This window comes from Enhydra lutris, unplaced genomic scaffold, assembly GCF_002288905.1.
Source record: "Enhydra lutris kenyoni isolate GAN:26980312 unplaced genomic scaffold, ASM228890v2 scaffoldscaffold61, whole genome shotgun sequence".
In the NCBI taxonomy this organism is placed as follows: domain Eukaryota; kingdom Metazoa; phylum Chordata; class Mammalia; order Carnivora; family Mustelidae; genus Enhydra; species Enhydra lutris.
This window is the reverse complement of record NW_019154145.1, coordinates 10,219,377-10,233,013: the sequence shown is the minus strand read 5'-3', so window position 1 is coordinate 10,233,013 and position 13,637 is coordinate 10,219,377. Positions and strand designations below refer to the sequence as shown.

At 45.7% G+C, this 13,637-nt stretch overlaps 1 protein-coding gene across 3 annotated transcripts in view; it reads left to right on the top strand.

Annotated features, from left to right (window-relative positions):
* Positions 1-12,635, top strand: part of LOC111158619 (USP6 N-terminal like) — a 141,077-nt gene extending 128,442 nt beyond the window's left edge. For all 3 annotated transcript variants that reach the window (XM_022520758.1, XM_022520759.1, XM_022520760.1), the window contains one exon: positions 10,683-12,635. In XM_022520758.1, the coding sequence (XP_022376466.1) occupies positions 10,683-12,091 (1,409 nt within the window). In that variant the 3' untranslated portion in view covers positions 12,092-12,635. The remainder of the gene's footprint in view (positions 1-10,682) is intronic.
* Positions 12,636-13,637: the final 1,002 nt, after the last annotated feature.

Genomic DNA, 13,637 nt, shown 5'->3' with positions numbered 1-13,637 from the left:
TAGTTTTGGCTCAGCTTGGCTCTCCACTATGGACCGAATGTCAGGGTCTCGAGATGGAGCCCCGCATGGGCTCTGTCCTTAGTGGGGAGTCTGCTTGAGACTTCCTCTCCCTCTCCTCTGCTCCCCCACACTCCTGTGCTTTTGCTCTCTCTAAATAAGTCAATCTGAAAAATAGTTATTTCACAAACATCTCTTGATTTTTGTGGCATTAAATGGTTTTATAATAGATTTATAAATGTGTTTAAATAATTCTCTCCTTTCTGTTTCCCGTCTTTCAAGTTTTGTCTGATGAGAAAAAAAGTCAAGCCTATGAACTAACTACAATGATTAAAGAACATACTTTTTCCCCTATTATAGCTGTAAATACAGCACACTATTTCCCTATAGAAAGGAGGTATGATTGTTGATGGCTATAATAATTCTTGAATTGTATATTTTTCTGGCTAATGGTACATTAAACAGAAATAAAGCCATTTGATTTTTCAGATGTAAACATGAAACCACTGATTTTGTGACAATATTTTCAAACTCAGACTTAATATTTGATCTGGAAAGGAATAAGATGACTCCCAGAATAATTTTCCTGACAACAGCCCCTGCCATTTCCTACTGAAAACTGTTAGAAGAGTGAGAGTATATATATTCTATTGTTGAAATTGAAGAGTAGGGTGTTAGAAGAGAGAGCGCTTTGAGCACTTTGCTGTAATTCTGTGTCTCTTGTTGGGAGAATGAAACTGGTAATGCCCACTGACCTGCAAGGCTTGTAATTTGGTGTAGTGCCCACAGGGTGGCAGCAGAGACCTGAGTAAGAGCAAAGATGACCAAACCTGAGGGGGTTTGAGGGATTCTCTCGGGTTTTTTTGGTTTTGTTTTATTTGTTTGTTTTGTTTAAGGGATGGTTAGACTATTCTTTCTCTTGTCCCCCCCCCCGTTTTTTTTAAAAGAAAAAAGTTCCAAAAAACCAACTGACAAGCTCTTTTGCCTTTATTAAAATATGTCAAGTTGACAGTGGCATAAAAATACTTTTGTCGGAATCAGTAATGTGGTATTTTCACAAAAGTGTCCCTGTCGTATATGATAAGGATTGTGGTGCTTTCCCACCCTTTAAGAGTAGGGCAGTAATTCTGTCAGACACCTCTGTTTTCAAGGGGAAGAAGCAAATTAAATTACAGTCACGGAGTTTATAGTGGGACGAGCACAGACAGTATTGTGGCTGTTGAAGAGTTCAGAATTTAAGTACGGAGAATAAAGGTTGATACATAGGGCCTGTGTAGAGCCATCTCTTTTGACATCAGTTAGGCTCAGGCTCGAATCTTACAATTACCCTTGGCTGCTTGGGGTGAAAGGAGAAGGTAAACCAGACAAAGCCAAGTTCACCAGCGTTCATGTGTATGGGTATGCGGGGGTTCAGATAGGTTAAGGTGGGTCTAAGGATAGTACAAGAATGTTTAATGCTTATTTGGGTCACATTTATGGGAAAATGGTGAGGAATATTTACTAGCATAGGAAAGTATTACGGGCGATGGCATTTGTCCTCCTTGAGCAGTCTACACAGTCTGTCTTCAGCTCAATGAAGGTTGAATAATTCATCTTCAGGAAAGCATTGCCTTTATCACAAAGTCAGGTAGAGTTTTCTTCCAGATTACATAATTACTGAGGTTGGATTGCCCTGGCACCGGGTCCTCGAGTTTGGGTACTGACTGCCGTTGGAATGGAGCGGCCTCTGCCCCGCCCGGTTTCTGTGAAACCCCAGCAAGTCCCTGCTCAGACATGAGCATCTTTGGGAAGGGAGACGCTGTTCTGCTCCTCTCTTCCTTGTGGCCGCCTCCACTTTCTGCCCTTCGGCTCCCCTTCCTTCTCTTTCTGGTCCTCTCTGTCATTCACCTCTCCTCTTGCGCCTGCTTTCTCTCCTCACCTCCTCTTTCCCCCTTTTCCTCTCTAGGCACTTCTTTCCACCCCTTCTCATTTCCTCTCCCCTTGAGAGACACAGCCCTCCTCCCCAGTTGTGTTGCCCCGGACGGCCAAGGTCCTGCGCTGAGGTACAGACAACGTGTGTATGTTTTTGTTTTAATTTTTATTTTTTATTGACATATAATGTACCATTAGCCCCAGGGGTACAGGTCTGTGAATCGTCAGGCTTACTCGCTTCACAGCACTCACCATAGCACATGCCCTCCCCAGTGTCCATCACCCCAGCCACCTTCTAATGTGCATGTGTATCTTCCATCATTGTCGGGTTACTGAGAATTCTACGCCAGTTAGAGATGTGCGGTCAGTTACGGGAATAACTTGAACACAGCCTAATCCCACAGTGTCCTCAGTCAGCAGGCGTCTGTGGAAAGTAGGTGCTGATGCCAGGACCCCGAGCCACATGTTAGTGCCTCCTGTTGGTCTTCAGCACGCCCCCGGGTCACAGATGACTGTGGGAAGGAGGCTGACCAGACACTGCTGTAAATTAAGCAAATCCCAGTCTGCAGTCTGGCCCTGGCGCCTGTGAATATCCTGGCCCTCCATAGTCTCACTTGTGTTACTGTCTTTAAAATTGGGATGAACTGGGTTTTTTAAGTCCCTGCATTTTGGAAGGTTCTTTCTTAAATCTCTGTCTACGGCTCTTTCAAATTGTTTTACCTCCCTCCATGCTTGTTGAAAATCTCTTTGAGGACAGAGAGGCCATATCCTCTAAATGTCTTTGTGCATTTGCGGTACTTACCCTGTGCCTGCTACAGGCCCCAGTGCCTAATGAGGGATTTCCTGTTTAGAAATTAACTAAATGCTGTGTCATTTTGTCTTCATTGGATTTTTTTTTCCCTTTAAACCCTGCTACATCTAATTCCTTTGCTGGTGGAACTTGGGTATTTGTAACCATTATGTTTCTGTGCCGTGCATAGGGACAGTGTGCCATTAGGCTACCATGAGAATAAATGGACATTTTGTCACCACCTCACTTGTAATTCCGTGACTAACTTAGATACCAGAGGTTGGGATACGGAGGAAGTCGCCTGAAGCAGGTTATTGTCTACCAGGGGAAAGGGACATGTGTTTCCGGCTCCCATGAAGGAGCTTGGAGATGCCACTTTTTGGATATTTTCGAACAGTCACAGAATTTTTTCCCCCGTGTGGATTTGGGCCTCTTGCCCATTTGGTAAATGGAACATGTTAAAGTTTTCTTTTAATTCTGCAATATGCAGATGCACAGAACATTAATGTCCCTTCCTCAGAAAACTTGCTCGATTGACTTGAATATCAAGTGGTGTTGAATGCAGGGGGAAGGGGGGCCTGGGTGGCTCAGTCCCTTAAGCACCTGCCTTTGGCTCAGGTCATGATCCCTGGATCTTGGGATCAGGCCCTATGTCAGGCTCCCTGGAGCCTGCTTCTCCCTCTGCCTGTTGCTTCCCTTGTGTGTGCGCACTCTCTCTCTCTGTCAAATAAATAAATAAAATCTTAAAAAAAAAAAAATGTGAGGTGAATACTTTTCCTACCTTTATATTGAAAAATTAACTCTCGCATGCATGTACGTATGACGCACACCTTTCTATTTTGTTTTGTGCATGAATTACCGCCTCATTCTCCCTATTACCTTTTTCTCAATCTTCTCATTCCTTCTCTTGAGAAATATATGCCTTATATCTGTAATCCTACATTTTTACTCTGTGTCCTGTGAGTCTTTACCAATATGTGCTTTTTATATAATTACAGGATTTCAGGACGCAAGTCTATAGGTACTAGCGTAGAGGAACAGTGTGCGACGTGGCCCTATTTTCCCGGGAGATGTTCCGTTTTCTCTCACGGCCCTTTCTTCTCCCCACTTTCTTCCTTCCACCTACCCCAAGTGTTTTGTTTCTTTTTTGTTGAATCTTTCCATGGATTGGTCCCTCAGTAGCCCCTTTCTACTCTGGTTCAGTTAGTCCAAACCTGGAATCTTGCTTAAATTCTGGGTTACACACTTACAAAGATGCCCTCTTGTGCCATCGTTGTCACTAAGCCAGTCTAGCTCTGTGTCTGTGGAAAATGCTATGGAGGCCAATCCTAGGTTCCCATCCCTAGCGATACCATGGTAGCCACAACACAGAAAATGGCATATGGGAACCTGCAAAGTAATGGATCTCGCATCACTGTGGATCTGTTTCTGCCTGTGTCTGCCTTCCCCATTTGTTCAGTTCAGTTGTCTTTTCGACGTGGTCATGTAAAATAAATTGTCATTACTATAGTTGGTTTCATTACATTGTCGACATTGAAAATATGCTAGGACCGGGGTGGCTCAGTCGGTTAAAGCATCTGCCTTTGGCACAGGTCATGATCTCAGGGTCCTGGGATCAAGTCCTGCTTTGGGCTCTCTGCTCAGTGGGGAGCCTGCTTCTCCCTCTCCCACTAACCTTGCTTGTGTTCTCTCTCTTTCTCTGTCAAATAAATAAATAAAATCTTTTAAAAAAAAAGAAAAGAAAATATGCTGGGACCATAAAAGCAGATGATGATAAATAATGAAATGTGATTTTTAACTAGCAGGAAAAGGCAATCCATAAAATCTGTTTGGTACAGCAAATCAGTTTTGAGATTGAGGATATAGACTCTAGGGTAATATCTTTGTTCCGATTGCTCTAATAGAAATAGCACAGATTGAGTGCCTTTAACAACAGAGGAATGTTTTCTCATAATTCTGGAGTTTGGGAAGTCAAGAATCAAAGTGTTGGCAAGATTGGTTTCTTCCATCCTTGGCGTTAGCTGGGCGTTTTCCTACATGGTCTTCCCTCCATAGCTGTCTGTGACCGTACACCTCTCCTGAGAAGGATGTCAGCCATGTCGGATAAGAGGCCCGCCCCAATGACCTCATTTACCTTAATCACCTCTGTAAAGGCCTTATCTCCAAGGCCTTGTATTCTGTTGTATACTGAGGGATTAGGGTTTCAACACATGAGTTCTGAGGGGACGTAATTCAGCCCAGAACAATGAGGTAATTTCTAGGCACAGTCTTTGCTGAAGAAGGGAAAACTCAAATCGGTCCTCTGGTGAATGAAACCTGCCCCAGTGCCCAGTCCGCCTCAGAGGACGCAGACCGTATAGCTCTTTTCTGGGGCAAACACGTGCCAGCCACTGCCCACTGCCTCACACACGTGGCTCAGGCTCAGACTCTCCCTCCCTCTGTCACCTGTCTGGGGTATTTGGGAAGCTATGATGACGGAAGGAGAAGGGTTGTCCCCCTTCTGGCCCAGAGCTCCCTGTCTGACCGCTGTTCCTCCAACAGGGTGTCCCCCCTGTTCTACCAGGGGCCACTCCTCAGTCCACTGTTGACCCCAACTGGGAGGACCCCATCAGCTGCAGTCCTTGTGGTAAAGTCTGGCAACTCTTAGAAGCCTTCACAGAGGGGGCAGTAAAAGCAGGGCAGAGCAGACCTCTTTGTGGCCTTGTCCGCTGCCCCACTCTGAAGAGAGGTGAGGGCACTGATCCCATCATGAGGTCTCTCCCCGATGACCTAATTGTCTTCCAAACCCCATCTCCAAATATATTCCATGGGGGGCTTCTAGTATATGAATTTTGGCGGGAGGTGGAGAGGTCATAAGCTTTCAGTCCATAGCAGAGAGCAAACCTTTGAAAACCCTAATTACAAGTGAATCCGGCTTTCGTGGGCTGTGAACTGATGCAAATGGAAACACTGAAGACGTCCTGTGCGGGCTGAGAAACGTTCGCGGCTCGGACCGTGGACTGATGATGTCCTGGGGAGGCCCCGTGCGCGCTGCACGTGCTGCGTGCTGGTGGTGTGCGAGCGCTTGGAGAGCGGGTGACCCGCGCGGCAGGCGGCCCACGCTGCCCAGAGCGGCTGGAGTGGCGCAGAGAGGAGCAGCTTAAAGGGCTCAGCGGAAGAGTCTCTCCAGCTAATCCAGTCTTGTCCCTGTAACAGCACATCTCGCAGGCAGGAATTAACCACTCTCTGGGCGCTGCTGCTTTCCTTTTCCTTTTAATGGTTATGGTTGTCATCGGGCTTCCACTCACCCACCTGGAAGGGGCGTCGTGGTGACTGGCTGATGTTTCTGTCTGACCGTCCGCCGGCCGGCCGTTGCCTTAGCCACGCAGGTTACTGCGTTGTGCCCTGAGAAAATTGTCCGAGTGGGGACCACGAGGAGATTCCCAAGTGCGGTTTTTCTCTTATAGAGGTCTTTATATCTTCTTGATAATTTGTTTGTTGGTATCACGCGCCTACAGGGAAGAAGGAATTCCTGTGTTTATCTGGGACACAGCGGATAACTATTTGTAGAGCTGGTGAAAGCTTTTTGGGGGACACAGATTCTGATTTTATTTTTGTTGCTGGTTTTTTAACCCAGCAGGCTAAATAACTCCTTGTCAATATTCTGGACTCGGGGTGCTTTTGGCTTTTGAGTCCCCTTCTTTACCTTGATTCTAGCTGTTTCCTTTGAGGCTGGTTAAACACTGAACTGGAATGGCCTCAGACTATTTCACAGACAGACATGGACAATTTATTTTATTTCATTTCATTTCATTTCATTTGTCAGAGAGAGAGAGCATGAGCAGGGAGAGCAGCAGGCAGAGGGAGAAGCAGGCTTCCTGCCAAGCAGGGACTCTGGGATCCTGACCTGAGCCCAAGGAAGATGCTTAACCAGCTGAGCCCCCCAGTCATTCCAACATGGACAACCTTTAAAGTTTGGGTTATCACTTAAAATATTGTGTCCACATACCATAAAATGTCTTTTTTATAAAAAGATACAAGAACAAGGATGCCTGGGTGACTCAGTTGGTTAAGCATCTGCCTTCAGCTCAGGTCATGATCCCAGGGTCCTGGGATTGAGTCCTACATTAGGCTCCCTGCTCAGGGTGGGGTGGGGCGGGGGAGCCTGCTTCTCCCCTCTGCCTACCACTCCTATGCTTGTGCTCTCTCTCTCTCTGGCAAATAAATAGACAAAACCTTAAAAAAAAAAAAAAAAAAAAGATAGGAGAATAGTATTGGTCGCACCCTCTGTCACTGAGCAGTATCTTCCAGCCCCCAGGGCCCCTGTGGTCCATTCATCTCTTAGCCCACACCTAGCAGGAGCAAGGGTGTGGCCCTGACCTTACGGTATAAAGCAAGAAGCAGCGCCTTCTCTTGCCTTCCATCCAGAGGACTCTGCAATCAGCTCTGGGTTTGAACTGTGTGTCTGCCACTTACCAACTGGGAGCCCCTGAGCGGGTTTACTTCTGCCTCCATTTCCTCCTCTCTAGAATGAGAGTCACAGTGGTGACCTCAGTTACGTGCCTATTGCTGAATGCTGTATGGACAGCTTTTTGAGCAGTGGCTAACGCATGGTAAGTGTGTGATGAATATTAGCCATTATTGTTACTGTTATCAACACTAATTATTACATAATCCAAGTCCCACCAAGGTGAACTTGGTAAGATAGGTATCAGATGATGTTACTCTCCTGCCGAAAAGCCCTTCGTAGATTGCGGTTAACTTAGGAAGAAATTCAGAGTCCGGACTGTGGTCTTCAAGGCCCTGTGTGATGTGACTCTTCGTTCCTCCGGCCTCGCCCCAGTGTTCTCTCCCACTCAAGGCACAGGTGCCCTTGCTCTTGCCAGAGCTCTGCCCTGCTCGGCCCCGACCCACCCCAGATCACTTTAATTGTCTTCTCCTGGTGCTGACTGTCTTCCTAGCTCGGCACGAGCAGCATATATGCTCCAGGAGGACAGGGACTTCATCCTTTGTGTCCCCTCTGGATGGCCAGCTCCCCAAGCACTGCCTGGCATGTAGTATTTGCTCGATACATACATATTAATAGAGACGTGAGCAACACAACCTGTAATTGCCAGTTCACTGGGCGTGCTTTCAAATGTGCAAAATAAAGGGCTTGTACAAATATTGCCAAAGTAAAGTTAGGTTCAGTTAAAATCATCAAAAGGATCTCTGGAGTTTAATTAATGTGACATAAATGGCAGAGCTGGAATGAAACTACTGGGTCCTGGTTCTCATTCAGTATCTGCCACAAAAGATCACACGGGGGGCACCTAGGTGGCTCAATCATTGCGCATCTGCCTTCGGCTCAGGTTATGGTACCGGGATCCTGGGATCAAGCCCCACATTGGTCTCCCTTGCTCAACAGGGAGCCTGCTTCTTCCGTTCCCTCTGCCTGCTTCTCCCTCTGCTTATGCTCTCTCTGTCAAATAAGTGAATAAAATGTTAAAAAAAAGAGAGATCTCCTGGCTGCTCTGAGACTCTGCTTCCCACCTCTAAACTACAGGCAGAACTAGCTCTCCAGCCCTCGGACTCTGCTCAGCTGCCCAGCTGAGGGAAGAGGAAAAAGGGATGACTTTCCACTTTGATCAGAGCATCTGTGTTTATATTTTCTCTATATATTGGGGCTTCGTATGGAATTCGGTGTGAAAAGAAAAGGGTCTGCTTTTAAAAAGCGTAAAGACTACTGGATTAGAAGAGCACAAAGGTAGGGGCGCCGGGGGGGTGCTCCAACTGTTGGTCCTCACCTCAGGTCTTGATCTCAGGGTCGTGGGCTCAAACCCTGCACTGGGCTCCATGGCCAGCCCAGCGTGGAGCCTGCTTAGAAAAAAAGGAAAAGGAAAAAGAAAAGAGCACAAAGGTCATTTTTAGCTTAATAATTCTGATTCCCGTAGCTAAATTCCTTAAAGGATATTGTTTCTTCATCATTCTCTGTTCTCCATCCCCCCAAAGAAAAGTTCACTGAATATTTTTAAAAAAATATCTTAGAAGTACGATATGCGGGTAAATGACAAAATTATCATCATCCAGACCGTGAGCTACATGAAAATAAAGACCGTTTCTATTTGCTCACGTCTCGTGGACGCATCACGTAGCACAGGGCCTAAACTGAGCTTACCCGGTCAGTGTTACAGGCAGGGGCGGGGGGGCGTGCACGAAGAGAGCAGCAACATGCTGTTAATTGAGACTCATGTTCTGTGATATGTGAAAAACGTATTTTAAACCATGGAATGTTTACAAATGAAGTCTGTCATTTCTTCAGGATGATATGTACTGGATATCTACATTATAATTATTTTCCATTTTAAAATTTTTTTAGACTCTTTGAAGTTTTGTATTTTACTTCCAGTAAAGTTACCGTACGGTGCTATATTAGCTTGAGGTGTACAGTTTCCAGCAGGGCCGTGTATGACTCCGTGCGCACCGTAATCCCGGCACTCGTGCCCCACCCGCCTCCCCTGTGGGAGCTAGCAGTTTGTTCTGTGCGGTGAAGTATCTGCCTTGGTTTGTCCTCTGCTAATAGTCACCGTTTTACTTCTTCCTTGCCAATTTGAATGCCATTTATTCCTTTTTCTTGTGTGACTGTGGCTAGGACTTCAAGTATTGTGTTGAATCAAAGTCGTGAGCCTGAACATCCTAAAACTGTTTACCAAAAGACCAGTTTATTGTACCTTCCTTTAGTTCTTCGCTAATTTTTTTCAAGATTTTATTTATTTATTTGGCAAACATCACAAGGAGGCTGAGAGAGAGGAGGAAGCAGGCTCCCTGCTGAGCAGAGAGCCCGATGCGGGGCTTGATCCCAGGACCCTGGGATCATGACCTAAGCTGAAGGCAGAGGCTTTAACCCACTGAGCCACCCAGGCGCCCCTCTTCATTAATTTTCTGATGTTCGTTATGTAAAATGTAAAACTAAAAGTAGTCAGTATGATTTTCTTTCTTTTTTTTTAATTTTTTTTTCCTTTTGTGGGTACTTGAGAGAATAATAATAATAATAATAATAGTAAATAATAAGCTGTTTTGGGACAACGTTGAGACTACAGTTGGTTATCCCCTGCCTTTTCAATTTTTCAGACCTGCCTAAAGTTGATAGGAGAGGTTTTACTGATTTCAAAACCATTTTAGTGGAGGTAAATTAAAGCAAAAGTAATACCATGGTAAGACATTGAACTACTGACCTGCACGATTGTTTTGGTAATAAAAAGAGAATGAATATCAGCTTTACATTCTTGAAAAAGCAAGTAACAATAGATTTTTTTTTTTAAGATTTTATTCATTTATTTGACAGAGATCACAAGTAGGCAGAGAGGCAGGCGGGGGGTGGGGTGGGGCGGGCAGCAGGCTCCCTGCCAAGCAGAGAGCCGGACACGGGGCTTGATCCCAGCACCCTGGGATCATGACCCAAGCCGAAGGCAGAGGCTGTAACCCACTGAGCCACCCAGGCGCCCCAGCAACAGTAGATCTTAAAAAAACCTAAGAATCATGTGTTTCATCATTGTATAAACCTTACTCATTAGTTCATAAAATATTTCCACCTGCCTGCCATGTAAAAAGATTTTGAGTTTTGCTGTGTTTTAGTATCAGTTTCTCTAAATAATGCTTCTTCTAGTGGCGCCTGGGTGGCTCAGTGGGTTAAAGCCTCTGCCTTCAGCTCAGGTCATGGTCCAGGGTCCTGGGATCGAGCCCCGCATCGGGCTCTCTGCTCAGCAGGGAGCCTGCTTCCCCCTCCTGCTCTGCCTGCCTCTCTGCCTACTTGTGATCTCTCTCTCTCTCTGTCAAATAAATAAATAAAATCTTAAAAAAAAAATAAATAAATAAATAGCGCTTCTTCTAAACCCGTCCAATCCTGTGGCGTGTAGATACGTGTGCGAGTGCACGTACGAAAAGCATGCAGTTCTGTTGTGGTTCTTACATTTGATATCATTTACTCCTGTATCTATTTTACTTATAAATCTGTCTTTCTCTTTAGGGAAAGAGGACGAGTATCCGAAGAAACCTTTGGGTCAGCTGCCACCTGAGTCTGCTTACATCAGTTACCTGAGCAATGGACAGAGAAGCGTGGGCAGGCCAAGTCCCCATATGAGCAGCAGAAGAGGAAGCGGCTCATCACCTCACAAAAAGCACGAGCCTTCCCCCCTCCATGCGAGTGGGGTTGGTACACCAGAACGAGTACGGGCCCTGAGGCGGAAATCAGAAGATGAAGACAGTAAAAAGCTTCAAGATGAAGCAGACCTTCAAGGAAAACTTCCATCGGGTCCGCAGGACGGTCCCAGGCAGTATAGTCATGCGGCCGCTAACCGGAACAGCAACGCCACGTCCAACGCCAGGAAGGGGTTTGTGCCCAAGTGGAACAAACCGTCAGAGACTTCAGCCGTGGAAAAAACTGCCAAGTACGCCATCGAAGGCAAAAGTAGGTCAGGACACCCGGCACTCACAGTTTCCATCCCAAGTTCTGCTGACCCTCGGGTGTCAAACGTGAGGCAGAAGATGCAGGTTTTGGATGCCGATGAAGGGAAGCGGGGCTCTAACGCGTCCCAGTACGACAACGTACCTGAAAATGACAACAGCGCTTCTGTCGAAGAGGCACTAGAAAGAGCCTACTCCCAGAGTCCACGGAACGTGGTCTACTCTCACAGCCCAAGGAAGTATGTGGAGCCAAGTTCTAGTCCATCGAGAGTATCAAACAAGTTTACTTTTAAAGTGCAGCCTGCAGGTTACGCAAAATACCCACCTCCGTTGGACGGAGAGGATCGCAGGACAGTGCTCCCGCCGTCCTACAGTAACCCCCCCGTTTACCACGGCAATTCTCCCAGACACATCCCTGCTGCTAACAGCAGCTTTGCCTCTCCGCCGTCTACCCACGGGACTCAAGTGCATCCTTCCCGGAGACCTTATGGTTCGACTCTTTCAGTCAATATTTCTCCAGAGAAGTCGCACAGCCGCCCGCTCCCTGTCGTGCTGCCCTCCAGCCGCATAGAAGTCCTTCCCATTGATCCTGGCGCTGAGGGATATGCAGGCAATCCAGAGTCGCCAAAGAATGGACAGTTCATCATTCCTCCAGTGGATTATCTGCCAGATAACAGAAAGTGGTCAGAAGTCAGTTACACCTACAGACCCGAGACTCATGGACCATTGTGGACTCAAGACGCTAACCGGGGCCACTTGAGCAACTTACCAAAATATTCCACCTTCCAGCACGTTCCCTTCCAGGACCACAGTCTGCCGGCAGTTTCGGTGGATAGTCCAGTGCGATACAGAACTTCCCCAGGCTTAGAAGACGCTGGCTCCTCTGGCTGTCGGTATTCAGGGCCCTCGCCTCCAGTGTACCACTACAGAAATCGGGATGGACTTTCTATTCAAGAATCAGTATTGCTGTGAGAATTTATCTATACTTGGTAAAGACAGGAGAATAGAAACCATTTGAAACCTACATTGCTATGTTTGTAATTGCCAAAGCAGTATTTTATACTATTGTGAACATCTTGCAGGGTTCTGGTGTCTGCTGATACTAGGAATACATAGGAGCCTTTCAGCCCCACGTAGACGTGGTTTGTGAGGAGCATTTTTAGACTGCAGCATCACTGAACCTGCTGAAGTGAATTCAACACAGCAATAGCATTTAGGGACGCACACATCATGATAATTCGGGACTCCGTTTCAATTACATCTTCCTCCAGAACCTGAGCGTTTTTGCGCCATTAGCCCATCCTGTTCTGAGTAACGTCACAGAGCACTGAGAAACTGTAGAATAGATACTTTCAAGGCTAGATGTAGTGTGCGTGTCTTTCAATAGATACCAAAAAGCCTCCATGCGCACACATTTGAACACAGAACTAAAGAAACGTTAAAAAAATTAATTTTAATCTACATCCATGGAATAATTTACTATTCTTCCTTTCCTTAACTTGTCTTTCAGCCAAGTTTTTTATTTTTTGTTTTTCTCTTTTTATCCCTTATATTTTTCACCCAGATCCTAGAGTGCCGTCAGGGTTTGCCCCGACTTCATTCAGCTTCTCTGCAGTTGTGGCTATTTTCTTTCCTTCTGAAAGTTAAAGACGCTGGAGAGCAAAGCTCACCACTGAATGGTGCTTAAACACTGGGGCACGGAACAGGCTCCTTTGACACAGTTTGATAGCAGGCTTAATGCTGTGGTCGCTTCCTACTTCTCCCCTGTAAATTCCTGCAGGGCCCAGGCTGTTGACTTACATGAGCTTTTCCTGGCACTCTTTCCTTAAAGGTGGTAATGAAGGGACATTGCCACACTCAGGCCATTAAATTATCATTGTGTAAACTTGCAAAAAATGATCCTAATTATTAGTAAGGAGCCTAAGGTTTTAATCTTTAAAAAAATAGTGTGACTTTCATACTTCTAAAAATCTCCTTTTTTTTTTTTTTTTTCTTTTGCAGTGAGAACAAATTCAGGTTCATGGTTAAAAAATTAGCAACATCTTCCAAAAAGTCTATTACACTACAATTACCAAAACACAGGGACAGTTTTAGGCATCCCCAGAAAGTCTGACCTTGTGTTTAATTGGAGAGCTTATTTTCAACGTGCTTTCCTCGTGTTTGAACAAGGACAAGAGTAGAAAACCCAACACCTCGGGCTCTTCTGGTTGTAAGTTGGGGCTTTAAACTTTCAAGGTACCGAAGTATGTCTTTTCCAATGAGAGTAACATTTGTTTAGCTAGTGAATGTGACAATAGTTTTTATGTATATAATGAGTCTAATGTAATTTTAATCAACTTGGTAATGATGTTATTAAACAGCAAAACAAATGGCCGTGTGTTAGCAGCTCAGCTCTCTGCTGAAGCAGGCACAAAGCCCGCTCTCCCTGGGCCTCCGTTCAGATCATGCGGGGGCTTAGAAAGAATTGTACATCAGACGCATCGCTGAGGATGTTAATTCCAGTTTTTAAACCATGATT